This window comes from Taudactylus pleione, unplaced genomic scaffold (genome assembly GCF_031769625.1).
Source record: "Taudactylus pleione unplaced genomic scaffold, aTauple2 ptg000018l, whole genome shotgun sequence".
NCBI classification, from domain to species: Eukaryota; Metazoa; Chordata; class Amphibia; order Anura; family Myobatrachidae; genus Taudactylus; species Taudactylus pleione.
This window is the reverse complement of record NW_028284420.1, coordinates 7,579,068-7,593,368: the sequence shown is the minus strand read 5'-3', so window position 1 is coordinate 7,593,368 and position 14,301 is coordinate 7,579,068. Positions and strand designations below refer to the sequence as shown.

General features: G+C 44.8%; 1 protein-coding gene across 1 annotated transcript in view; it reads right to left on the bottom strand.

Moving 5' to 3' along the window:
- LOC148540641 (uncharacterized protein C17orf113-like) overlaps positions 1–14,301 on the bottom strand; it is a 365,515-nt gene that overhangs the window by 43,137 nt on the left and 308,077 nt on the right. Inside the window, exon 4 of the mRNA XM_088442471.1 lies at positions 9,714–9,824. Within this exon, the coding sequence (XP_088298597.1) occupies positions 9,714–9,824 (111 nt within the window). The remainder of the gene's footprint in view (positions 1–9,713; positions 9,825–14,301) is intronic.

Here is a 14,301-nt window from a genome sequence, read left to right as displayed (position 1 = left end):
TGCAGTAGTTAATAAACTCATCAGTCGCATGATCGATGATTTCTAACCATCGATGGTTAGATCCCAAGCCAACGCAGATCACAGCTGCGCATACACAGACCACGCCCACCATCAACCATCGGCTTCATACCACCAATGTTCCTACCAGCAATGTACACCATCAAATGGAAAAAATGGTCACCGTTTCCATCAAACATCAATGGTTATTCACAATTGATGGCTGATGGCCATTCTTACTGTAGCGTCACATGACTGTGTACGTGCCCACTAGGCAACAGCAAGTTTAAATGCTGTTATAAAGTGAGGCTTTTTCAGAGGCTGAAACTTGAGAGAACTCACATTTGGAAAGGGAAAGTCCCCTATTTTTAAACAAGGATGCTCCTGTTTTGTAATTATAGCAGGCATTTAATAACAGTAAAGTTGATGGGGGACCGATCTTCAAAGTAAACAGGGTTTTACTTTTTTAAACTGAGGGTGTACCGGTTTAATTATGGTCTGCTGATCATTTTGATCAGCAGACAAATATAGAAAGGGGAGCTTAGATCTGATCACTTGGCTCCAAAATTAACAGGTGTATCTCAGTATTAATGAAGATAAGTCCCTTTGTTCATATGCCTTTTAACATTATTTAAAGGGGATGGTCTCTTTGAGTGTCACAGTCCTGTTTCCCCCCATTATTTTTTTTCAAGGGGGAAGTTTTCTCTTGCAAGGTAGGGTGACCCTTTTTACTGCTTCCTTGGTAATCAGTTATGACCACCACCAACAAAAAATGTCTGGAGCAGTCCCCAGGGCTCCAGGGAGGGGCCATAGCTATAATGTACCATTGTACCACTAAGGGAAGTCCATCTTTGAAGGTAATTAAAAAAAATAGTTATTAGGCCTTCCACATCTCCTGCTGTTGCTTTTCTTTAAAGATTATATGGGTCTCAATAAAATAGAAATAAATCATACTGTATGGATGGTCCATACATAACCTCTTCCTCTTAATTCTGAGTTCACATTAAGGGTGCCACCTAATTAGGCAGATTAACAGAATACACGGTTTAATACTTGAGATGGCTATCTGACCATGCGCAGTGGTTTATGCAATGCCCTGGCAGTTTTTCAAGACTTTATCAATGACATTATTACAGAATTTGTAGGACAGGTATTGGTGGATTATTTAGCCAATGAACTCATTTTCAATACTTTTGTAAATGAACACTGTAAATGTGAAGATAGTTTAATGGAAGTTGAGGAAATATTAAATATTTGCTATACTACAAAAATGTGAAATTAATGTTAGTTAAGTATCCTTTCTGTGTTTCATTATTGCAAAGACTGGCTATCGTATGCATTTTGCCAAATTTCAGTCTTTTATTAACTAGGCACATCCCACGTATCTCAAGGCCCTACAAAGCTGTTTGTGGCTTGCCAATAATTATAGATAATGTATTAAGGCATTCTACACCATGGTACACTGAGGTTTTTTTTTCAATTTAAGACCAGTTTGCCAACATCCTGATACTGACATTCCTTTCATCATTGAAATAGAAGCTTTAGGCGTTAGTTCTTTCTCAAAGTTTCCTTGCCTTTTTTTTCCTAGGAAATGTTGCTTAGAAAAGATTATTATTTTGGAAATTATGAATTGGTGGTCATTAGGTGAGGAATAGAGGCTAGATCACTGGTTCTCAAACTGCGTGCTATAGGGTTCTTGCAGAGGTGCTATGGGTTGGTGGTCCAGGACCATATCAAATTATTTATGGTCAATGTGATTAGGTAAACTAGTTTTGGTGGCTGCTAATCATAAAATATGTGGGAAAACAGAAGGACAACTCTGTGCACCAGCACATAACTGACCCATAAAGGACCCTAAGAAGCACAGGTAAGCAAGGCTGCCATCAGAAATTGTGGGGCCCGGTACTGACAAAATAGGCAGGGACCCCCTTGTAGGGGGATGGGACATAGGTAGGCGGAGCTGTAAATAATATGGCTGGAGCTACATCTGCGGTGCAGCATCAATTGGGTGAGATGGACCTAGAATGGTAGAGGAGGGGTGGAACATGGCAGGGAAGGCTGGACATCAGGGGCACAAGGCTGGGAAAAATGGACTGGGGGGAGCAAAGGACTGGGAAGGATGGCTGTACTAGGGGGTCCCAGGGTTAGGAAGGCTGGCTGTACTAGGGGGGACATAGGGCTGTGAAAGCTGGCTGTACTAGCGGAGGCATAGGGCTGGTAAGTCTGGCTGTACTGGGGGGGGGGCACAGGGCTGGTAAGGCTTGCTGTACAAGGGGGGCACAGGGCTGGGAAAACTAGCTGGACTAGGGGGGCACAGGGATGGGAAGGCTGACTATGGGGGGCACAGGGCTGGGAAGGATTGCTGTACTAGGGGGAGAAGTGCAGAGAAGGCTGGCTGGACTAGAAAGGGGGTGCAGAGAAGTGTCAGTGTACTTACCTGTCACTGGCAGCTAAGTCAGGCATGGAGAAAACTGGGCAAGGATGTCAGCAGTGTGTACTGTACCGGCAGGCAGGGAAAAGAAACAGTGCTGACGGCATTTTGAATATGGTTCGACCGCGAGCCAATCACAGCTCGCGGACCGACAGCCAATCAGGAGTGGCCGCTGCTGATTGGCTGTCGTTCCCCGAGCTCCAATTGGCTCGCGGCTGGCAACTTATTTGGAATGCTGCCTGCGCAGAGTCTTCTCCCTGGCTGCCTGTATAATGATTAATCCACACTGCTGAAATCTGGGCCCCCTCTCTCTCTGGGCCCAGGACTACAGGCCCGGCAGTCTCCCCCTGATGGCGGTCCTGCAGGTAAGCACACTGTTCTTAATAATTTTTCTATATAAAATGATTGGCCATAAGGCTGGCGTGAAAAAAATACTGATACTCTAGGGTAGGGATGTGCGCCGGACCATTTTTGCCGGATTTGGATTTGGTTCTAATTCGTCGTCATGTTTTGGATTTGGATTTGCCAAACTGCGGTGACTGGCTTTGGATTTGGATTTTTTTACAAAAATTGTCAAAAAAAACTAAAAACGCATAAATTGGGCTTTTTTTTCTTCCTAGAGTATTATTAACCTCAATAACACATCACGGCTTATAATATTGTTTTCACCATTATTGGCCAAAGGTTGCAGTGAGTTGACTGGTTAATAAGCGACAGAGCAGCGGCACAGACACCACAGAGTCACAGTGCTTGTATACTCAGAGGGCTAAGGCCCATGGAGTCACGGTGCTTGTATACACAGAGGGCTAAGGCCCACAGAGTCACGGTGCTTGTATACACAGAGGGGTAAGGCCCACAGAGTCCCGGTGGTTTTAATTTATTTTATACACAGAGGGCTAAGGCCCACGGAGTCACAGTGCTTGTATACACAGAGGGCTAAGGCCCACGGAGTCATGGTGCTTGTATTTTATACACAGAGGGCTAAGGCCCACGGAGTCACGGTGCTTACATTTTATACACAGAGGGCTATAGCCCACAAAGTCACTGTGCTTGTATTTTTCTACACAGAGGGCTATAGCCCACAAAGTCACTGTGCTTGTATTTTTATACACAGAGGGCTATAGCCCACAAAGTTACGGTGCTTGTTTTTTTTATACACAGAGGGCTATGGCCCATGGAGTCACGGTGCTTGTATTTTTTAATACACAGAGGGCTATGGCCCACAAAGTCACGGTGCTTGTATTTTTATACACAGAGGGCTATGGCCCACAAAGTTACGGTGCTTGTATTTTTTATACACAGAGGCTATGGGCCTGATTCAGAGTTGGGAATAGAGAGAGAGATAGCACTTAACTGTGTTCCTGGACAGGGCCGCAACTAGGGGGGCTAGAGGTGCACGTGCACCGGGTGCTGGAATGCAGGGGGTGAAAAAGGGCTGACTCACGGTGGCTTGGGGGCTGCAGATTCAGAAAATGGCCATCCAAAAATGGCCGCCGCCAAGGAGGAGACAGACACTAGAGGTCTTACCGGACCTCTAGTGTCTGTTAGGCCAACGCAAGTGCCGGGAGAAGATGCTGAAAGCTGCATCTTCTCCCGTGAAACCCCCTGGCAACGAGCATGAAACCCCCTGGCAACGAGCATGATACCCCCTGGCAACGAGCATGATACCCCCTGGCAACGAGCATGAAACCCCCTGGCAACGAGCATGAAATCCCTGACAATGAGCAGGTAATTTTAAAGTAATTAGAAGCCTTACTGTGGGGCATAAAATGGTATTGGGCAAATATGTAAGTGGCACTTTGGTAATAGGCATTACAGTGTGTGGCATAATGTGTAATGGGCATTATGGTGTGTGGAATAATGTAAGTCACTATACCAGGGACGTTTGACTAGTGCACTGCCTTATGGATAAGAAAGGACAAAATCCAGGTACGGGAAGGGAGGGGGCGCAAAATTACTGCCTTGCACCAGGTTACAGCTATCCTAGTGTCGGCCCTGTCCTGGACAAACCATGTTGTAATGCAAGGGGTGTAAATACATAATTGTTTTTTTGCATGTAGGGTAAATACTGGCTGCTTTTACATGTAGCCCACAAATACTGCACAGCTTTATTATTACTCTACAATTTAGATGTCAGTTTGGACACACTCCTCCCAAATCTAAATCTCTCTGCACATTTTAAATCTGCCCCACCTGCAATGCAACATGGTTTCACCAAGATGATCAGTTGAGAGAGATATCTCTCTCTATTCCCAACTCTGAATCAGGCCCTAAGGCCCACGGAGTTACGGCGCTTGTATTTTTTATACACAGAGGGCTATGGCCCACAAAGTCACAGTTCTTGTATTTTTTAAACACAGAGGGCTATTATCCACGGAGTCACGCTGCTTGTATTTTGTATACACAGAGGGCTTACACAGTGGGGTACAGCACCAAAAAATAAGTTATTCTTTTTCTATATTTTTACTTTTTTACACACAGCCACTTCTTTCAGGCAGGTGCCAGCCAATCAGCTCCCAACTGTCATCTCACAGGCTGTTTTTGAAAAATGACAGTTGGGAGCTATTGGCTGGCACCTTATCACTTCCTTATCACTTTTCACTCTGTCTCTTATCACTGCTTAGTAAATAGACCCCACAGTCACTTTTGCCAGCGCAGCCACTTAGCAGAGTATAGCGCAGCATCAGCGTGTCCCCCTATACAGCCAGCCAGTGATCAGCTTGTCCCCTCTCAGCCAACCCGCCCAGTTGCAGAGTAGCGCGCAGTCCGGAGCGTGCAGGACAAATGGCGCCTCTCGCGGGACTCGGCGCCTTATGTAGTGGCTAACTCTCGCCTCACGCGAGAGTTTGGCACTCTCGCAAGAGCCAACATCAGGACACTGATGTTGGGCTCGCAGTGGGGATCCGAGTCGGCGGGAACACCCGAGCCTCTCGGATCCCCACTGTTCTGAGCGGTTCGGATTCCACAGAATCCAAACCGCTCACCTCTAGGGTGCCGTAATTCAAAAATCAAAAAAGTTTGGGAACTACTGGGCTAGATAGTGCCCTACACACTGTTGTGGTCTATACAGATCATTAGAACTTACATTATGTTGAATGCTCCAAAAGTTTAAACCGTAGAGAGGTTAATTAGGCTATTTCTTGTTGTATCTATATTAATTATATCTGTGAATAAGTGGCACACTTGTAGTATGACGGACTTGCAGATTTTTGCTCGCTGCGTACAAAAATCCACTAATCTTGCCACAAGGGGTGCGATTTCAGTTGCCTAATTGAATTGACCCCATAGATTTATTTCCTCCAAAACAGAGACTACAATCATGATTTTGGGACATTTCACCATCGCAGGTACTACCATAGTATAGCTATCTGAGCTTCTAAATATTTGTTTTATTAACCATAATTGTAATGTAACTGTATTGACCATTCTAGAGTGCAGGGCAGTTCTTTTTTATCTTTGCCAACCAGTTATTTTAAAGATCCATGAGTCAAAGTTCTCATGTCAGTCAGTCAGTGAGATTATGACTGTCCTGAGTGGAGTGGTGGCCTTCCTTTGAAAACAAAGACAATAATGGTGATGCCTCTGTTTGTTAGATATGTGCCAGAAACAAGAATTCTATACTTTTTCTTCAGTTCAACAGCTTTCTCTACTCATCTTCACTAATGCCTGGATGCATTTGTCAATGGAATTTATTGTTGATTTATCATCAACTTGTTTAACCATTTGGGTAATTGCTGACTGTTTTAGTAATAATTGGAGCCTGTTTTAGAGGTGGACGTCATGACATGCAAATGGCTGATATCATGAGTCTGCGCATGCGTCCAAGTCGCGCTGTGTATGCGTCCCAATTGTTACCGCTCGGAGACGCAGTGCAGATTCGGACGCAGGTTGGTTTTGCCTTTTAAATTAATGCAACTATAAAACATCAGGCAGACTTGCTGGAATCTTGCCGATGCCTGCATCGCGCAGGCTATTACATTTAACCCATGGTCCTGAACAGAGATCTTGTTTTTCTTTTAGAGTGTTGTATATGCTTAGAGTCTTTTTCACAGTCCTCACTAGCTGCAAGCTTTCTGGAGATGCTTCTGAATGGCCAGATACATTGAATTACTGTCCCATATCTGCTTGCAGCTCAACCCATCATATGAAAAGGTATATATAAGGCCTAAAGCATTACCAGAGAGCGCTGTTTAATTGATTGAGATGCAAATGATAATTTATTCCCATAAAAAATACCAATTCATATATCAACATAAAAAACAATTCACATATCAACATATAAAAAAGCCGTCAATATTCAATAAGTCATAAATAAAATATGATATTATTAATATGTAGACATATTTTAAAATAATACAATACCTACATATCAATATGTTTGATTCCAGTGTTAAACATATATGAGGACCTTGGTCCTAATTAGCAGCAACCAGAAACAACCTGTGTCCCAATGAACACTTAAAAGTTCTGCAGTTTGATACACCAAGTTTGTTAAATATTCCTTTTGCAACGGATTAGTATCCCTGAAGTGAAATCACAGGATGGCTTTTATATAGAGACAGTCAGTATAAATAATCCAGGAAATGAAAAGATTATATATCATGCGATTCCAACTTCTCTAATTGGTTAGTGCGGTTAGTAAGCGCTTATGGAGTGGTTAGTACTCAAGATCATGCATGTTATACTAAGCAGCCATTTGTAATCCCATTTTAGTTCACCGCATATTGGATATAATGCTCTCTGCTGCTATCCCACAGATATCCAAAGAAAAAGTCAATTGTAACATGCAGTCCTCTCTCCAATTCCTTAATTAGCGCTATGACTTTTGTCAATATCTTTACCGCCTCCACCGTCAAGGTACCATGTGTAACGCGTTTCTCCGCCTAGTGTACACCATCAGCGGCTTCCTCAAACACTCCATATTTACCTCTATATCCATATTTATATCCCATTCAATTATCTCATTTAGACGGGGTTCACGCATGCGCCGTGTGCGCCATGCGTTCCAAGCCTCTCTATGGCTATCCCCAATCTTTAGAGTGCGGCGGCCATCTTTAAAAATCCTGTTCGCCGGCCATTTTGATGCATGCGCACTGTGTACTATGCGTTACAGGCCTCTCTTTGGATACTCTATATTGATAGAGTGCGGCGGCCATCTTTAAGATAAAATTTCATTTGGCGTCCATTTTAGATGTATTCCAAGCCTCCTTTGGAATTCCTCTGTTTCCATAGTTACATAAACAAGTCATATGATATGCAGATCTTAATAAAATTTAGAATGCAAAGGTATATAATCCTTACAATCCTTACCTATTATAACAACCTTTATAAACTAGATAATGAATCAATAGTATACTGTCACCCTCATTATCACATAAAATAATATTTAACAAAAAAATAAAAATAAAATTACTACCACTTAATATGTATACATGTATAAGCATCCGGAATTGTATATTTGTATAATGGTTTATTAGTTTATTACCCCTCTAATACTGATACCAGACTCTCATATATAGTGTTTAAACCTCTATTACTAATACCAGATTCTCCTAACTATTAAAAATGTAGGAGGGAATATCTAGATATTATTCAATTCTATGGTGTCATTTAGTCCATGTGGAACCATGTTTTGCAGCCTGTAAATCCAATAAGCTTCCCTCCTACAAAGTTTTGAGAATCTATCGTGGTCTGGATATGTTCAATGGCTTTGATCTTAATTTGTTCTAAACCCCCCATTGTACAGTCTGAAATATGTTTATACAGAGTATTATTCCTAACTTTTCTCAGGATATTCCTCTGATGTTCCATATATCTAGTATTCATCATTCTTGTAGTCCTTCCTACGCATTGCAAACTGCAACCGCATTGTAGACCCATCATATGATTGCCTAGGAACCAGGCCATTCTAGTTGCAATGATCCTGAAAGAACATGATTTATGTGATTATGTGTTTCTTGACTGTTTATTTACTTTGTCTCTGCCTGCCCTGACCTTTTCCCAGACTTTTCCAAATCTTTACCTGGATTTCAACATTGCAGTTTCTCTGCTGGCCTTGGCATTTGCCTGGAATTGACTAATGGAGTTTTGTTACCTGACCACCGATGACACCCTGTCTGATATTAATGTCTCTGGCTTTATTGATAATTTTCTGGTTCAGACATCATCAATGTATACATCCCTTGGATCTGTATCAGTCCTCTCTGATCTTCTGTTGACAACCTTTTCCAGATACACAGACTTTAAACAGTTTTACTACATTGTTTTCCACATAGGTTCCATTACCATAAGTTGTTGCTGTGCTTGGTCTTGTCTCCACCTCCTTCTTATGTTTGTACAAAGCCTGTGAAAATATGCCTAAAACTTCATGTTTAAATCTTGAGGCAACCGAGTACCATTTGGAACTCTTAGCTCTGAGGAGAAAACAAGCTGCTAAAGATGAAGACAAGTAGACTTGTTTTGAGTCTGTAATCAGTCTGCAAAAAGCTCTCTGTGTCTGTGCACAATAAAGTCACCTCTCAACAGTCACATATAATGGTCACCATTTGCCTTGTTTTTTTGTGCTGTACAATGGCAAACACCATACTAGTTTATCCCAACCTAGCCACTGTTACAAATGGGTTCTCTACAGTGAATCAGCCCTACTGTGTTCATTTGAATGCTCTCTGGGCCTAATTCAGACCCGCTCGCAAGTGGGTCGATGTTGGCCAAGTGCGCATGCACACGATGGAGCCGTCGTTATGGTCTCGCACCCAAGGGGGCGTGCTGTCGATGGTGAGTGACAGCACGCCCCCTTTGGTGGGCGGGCCGGGGGTGTGGCTGCCCAGACGGAGGCGTTCCCATGGGAACGCCTACCGTCTGGGGCTGGCCCCACTGACATCACAAGTGATGTCAGTGGGAGTGCTTTTGGCTCTGATAGAGCCAAACGCACTCCAGGGCTTGCGGCAACGAGACCCTACCGCAAGGGTCTCGTCGCAAGCCCAATGGTCGCGATGGTCTTGACCATCGCGACCATCATTTTGGCCGCTTGCTATAGCTGTGGGTGGAGACCGCTCTTAAATTCAGTGGGATGGCCCTGATTCAGAGCGAGCGCTCTGTCAGAGCGTCCGGCTCTGAATCAGGGCCTCTGGTCAAGTTCTCTCCACTGTGCTGGCCACATACTGCAGCTCCTCATGCAATGTAGAATAGGAGACTATACTAGTTACCAGTAATAAGCCTTGGATATTCATAGGAGGCACAAAAAACAAATATATATCTTTGCTTTGGGGAAGAAAAATAATCTTACCAGGGAGTTGAACCTGAGATGACAGATATTGCAAGATATAAAAGGTTTCCTCTTTGGAGGAGATGGCCCACCAAAAGTGTGATTTATAACCGCTTTCTGCACTGGGTCCATCTGCAAAGAAAGAGATTTCAAAGTTTTGAATTACAGTAAATCAGTGCTCTAATGCTACAGTTTTTAAGGATTTATTTTATGATTCACTTATCTTTATGAAGCAGCTGCTCAACTATACCCCACACTTCATCTTTGGCTCCTTACTTCAGTAATGATAAAGGGTTGTTTTTTTTAATTACATAAAAAAAGATCACTTATTGCCTTAATTAATCAAATTATCAAAGGGACAGCTAAGTAATACTCAATGGAATCAAAGAAAGACAATCTAGTCTTTGCACATGCGCGAACGGCTTGTGTGTGCCCAGATTTGGGCTTTCAGATACACAAATGTGGAACATAAGTAAACACGTTTTAAAACATATATTTTACACGTATTACAACTGGTATGGTATTTAAAAATATTTAAAAACATTAATTCATTAACAAAAAAAATGCTGTATTGGAATGGTGATAACAGAACAGGTACTGCAGCCGTACAAGTTGGAATCTTACCACCAGCTGTAGTCAAGCTTTTTGCCCTATTGCCTCCTGTATTTGCCGGCAATATAACTTTTTGCCCTTCAATAAATCAGCCCCTCAATCTTAATCTTCATCCATTATATTGACACTGAAGCACCTTTAAAGTAACAGCAGTGATTCTTTTCCAATTTACCCTACTAGTGTGCCTGACTTAGAGGCACACAGCAGCGGCCCCTACCTCCTTGCATGAGGGGGCTGCTGCTGGTCCGGATGGCCTGGCGCCTGCACATTGGATGTGGCAGGTGCCAGGACCGGCGCATGTGCATAAGCGGCAGTGGCGTCCCGGCTTCTAGGGACTGCATCAGCTGCAGCCCCTGGAAGCCATATAGGGCTGCCCGAAAGGCAGAGCAGCGGCTTCCACTGGAAGATCTGGCTGATCCATGCTACTGTGAATAGGCCGCAAAACTGCAGAAATGATTAGATTTTTATATTTCAGGTGCCACAAAGTTTCTGCACAGCATACAAGGGGGAGACATAGAAAGGCATTAGAATTACATGTAGAAATTCATAATTTGATCTATTTTGCGTCCAAGGTGGACATATGCACCATACTTGCCAACATTCAGCTCCCCCCTTCCGGCAGGGAGCTGAATGTCTGCATACAGTGGGGGGCATGACCGGGCGATGATAAAGTATTGGGGGCAGAGCCGGGGCCTGACCGCACGATCGCATCATCGTGGCCCCATCCCCTCTTCACAATGCCGAAATTAACAACACTGTGAAGCAGGGGACGAGGCCATGATGACGCAATCACGTATAAACCCCCCCCCCCACCCCCCGCAGTAATGAGGGCGGACGTGTCGGTGGCTTGCCTGCCTTTCCAGGAGCCGGGAGCGGCACCCGATATTCGGGAGGCTCCCGGACAAATCGGGAGGGTAGGTAAGCCTGATATGCACACTACGGTCATCTGTGTATTGTACTCTGCTTAGTGTAGCTGCTTTGCTTGAGACTCTAAATCAAGTCCAGTGGTGCTATAATACGTTAGACAACTGATAAAGTGTGTGCGGAGGGGACTGCTTTGGGAGTTGGTCTTGCTTTTTTTTTTTCTTTAATCCAGAGTGGCTATTACAGAATTATAAATGTATCTGGGGGCAATCACAAAACAGTATGTGGAATGAGCAGGACAGGGGTGTATGTTATGAGGATCACCAGAACCAATGGTAGGTTTAATCTCCACTTGAAATCTCCTGTGTGTTCCTTGTTACTAAATGTTTTTCTTTACTGTCACCTCCAGTCATGCTGCCAGTTTGAAAAGAAACTGCCCCTTACCACAGCTTTTGTTTTTGTTGATCTAAAACCACAGCCATAAAAAATTTTTCTGATGCTTTAGAGCAGGCATGTCAAACTCAAAATACCAACCGGGCCGAATATTCAAGGTCTTAAGAGTGTCAGGGGTGTAGACCGCATATTCAGGGCCGGCAACAGAAAAAACGGGGGCCCAGTACACACATTTCTTAAGCCCCCCCCATTCCCCGGTGAGAGGCAGTGAGTGAAGGGTAGGAGGGTAAGATAGTCCCCTGTAGGAGGGTGTAAAGGGAAAGTATTTTGGGGGGCGGGGGAAGAAAGAGAAAGAGTAAAAAAAAAAACACAAACGCAATAGTGAGGAGCTCACCTGTCACCCAGTCGCTATCTACAGCAGGCATCCGGTAGTGTCGGCGGAGACCAGGGCAGCACATAGATAGCCCAGACTCTACTTTTTGTGCAGGGGCCGGTCACTAGAGTGTGACGTCAGGGGCTCCCGGCACAACAGCAATGTCACAGACAAGAAGGTAAGAGGAGGGGAGGAGACGGGAGGGGTGGAAGGGGAGTGTCGGAACACCTCCTTTGCTACGGCCCTTGGCAATGAACAGTAATGAGTCACTCTCACAAATTACATTACTACTGTCATTGCACCTGCGGGCACCCTCATTATAGCGGCCCGCGGTGCATTGCAGCAGAGCAGGCAGCAGTGACAGCTGTATGTTTGTCTCTGGGACCCTTCAGGGGCCCTGTAATCTCGGGGCCCGGTATGACTGTGCCCCTAGTCCCCCCTGTCGCCGGGTCTGCGTGTATTACATATATGTGGGCCCACAAAGTCGGGCCTTATAAAAGGTTAATGTGGGCTGCATGTTTAACATGCCTGCTTTAGAGATTAACTCAGTGAATATACTGTATATATAGCACTAGAATTGTGGGCTATACAGAGATACACGTTTCCAGACAGATCTCTTGCACCAGGGATAGACGGTGGTGCAGTTGCATTTACGCATACAGTTCAGCATAAGAGTCAATATCTGCATTTATTTCTGTGCACGCAATGCAGGTAATTACAGATGACTTGCAATCATCCCTCTGTCTGCTTTAGCTGCACCTTAAACACAGGATGGACTAATGCAGGAGGAGAGACCTGTCACTGTTTTCAGTGCAGGGCAGAACCGTAACTAGACTTTTTGTTGCCCTATGCCACCCCCCCTCGCATTTTTGAAATAGGGACATAACATACAGTGCACCTGAAAAAGGGCCATGGCCTCATGGGGAAGGGCCAGGAAAGAGATAGGAGTGGCCAGGAGATGCTGGGGATAAAGAAGAGGAAGCTACAAGTGGGAATTATAATAAACAGAAAATTGACAGCAGGGGCGTATCTACCCATTGGCCAGGATGGCATTCGCCAGGGGCGCCAGCCGAGGGGGTGTGGGGGGGGCGCCATCTGTCAAGTGCCACCCACGGCCAAGGGGTAGAATCAGGCTGTGAGTACACTCCTGCTACTGCCCGCTTAAGTGAAGAGGGAGCCCGCTCCTACCGGCGGTGCTACTCCCTCCATGAGTAAAGTGGGAGCCCGCTCCTACTGTCTGCGCTACAACATTAGTGAAGAGGGAGCCCGCTGCTACTGCCTGCCCTACTTCCTCCATGAGTGTGTTACTACAGGGATAGATAAATGTGCTATGGGGCAGGTTGGGGGAGACATGTGAGATGTCACAGAGGGAGGATGGGCTACAGGAGAGGAATAACAAAGGAATATGCTACTATAAAAGGTGAGGGGGTCAAAGGTGGTACATGGCAGCCTAATGACATACAGAGCCCGTCCCCGTCCCCAAAATGGTTAGCTGCATCTCCTCTCCGGGCTTCTCCTGGAGAAGAGCAACTGAAAGTAGGAAAGTATGCTATTCATTCGCCCAGGGAGGGGGCACAGCCTATTCTGTCAGTCCTGGGCCCCACAATTTCTGATGGCAGCCCTGCCAGGGAGTGAGGCATTATAAGCGCTGGAGACTAGCATGACGTGCCCTATTACTGTTCAGCCACTTCTCTCATCGATTTCCCGTCTTTGTTATTCTGCATGTCTGTTTAGAGGGAGCCTGATTGGCTGGCTGCTGGCTCACAGAGAGACCCCATTCAGCCCCCTGGATGGGGAGATTGGAGCGGGGCCGGTGTATTTGGAAGCGGAGAAGCTGCTGCTGAAAATAATGAGGTAGGGGGCGCCAGTCTGTTACTTTGCCAGGAGCGCTCAGACCCCTAGATACACCCCTGATTGACAGGCCCAAACAGCGCCCCCTTCCCTGCGGTGCCAGGTCGCACCACCCTAGTTACGGCCCTGGTGCAGGGCGTAACACTAGGGGCAAATTTACCCTTGTGCCCTCTTCTAGGGTATCTCAATATTATTATACTGTATTACTGGTAATTTGTTTATATAAATTTGTTTTTTTAGGTGTAATGAGTCTTTAAATAGCGATAGTAGACTTACTATATATTCATTACAGGTACTTTGATGCAGGTCTTTATGACATCATTAACATACAAGGACTACATTAATTTCTAATAATAGCGTGCTATCATGTATTCAGATGTTTTTATATCCTGCACAAACATAATATGACTAATTTTGTGATGTATTGGATGTTGTGGTCAAGGAGAAGTTGGAATCCCAGATAGCCCATTAATCATCACACATTGTCATGCGGCTCGCTCCTCTGAACAGAATTTG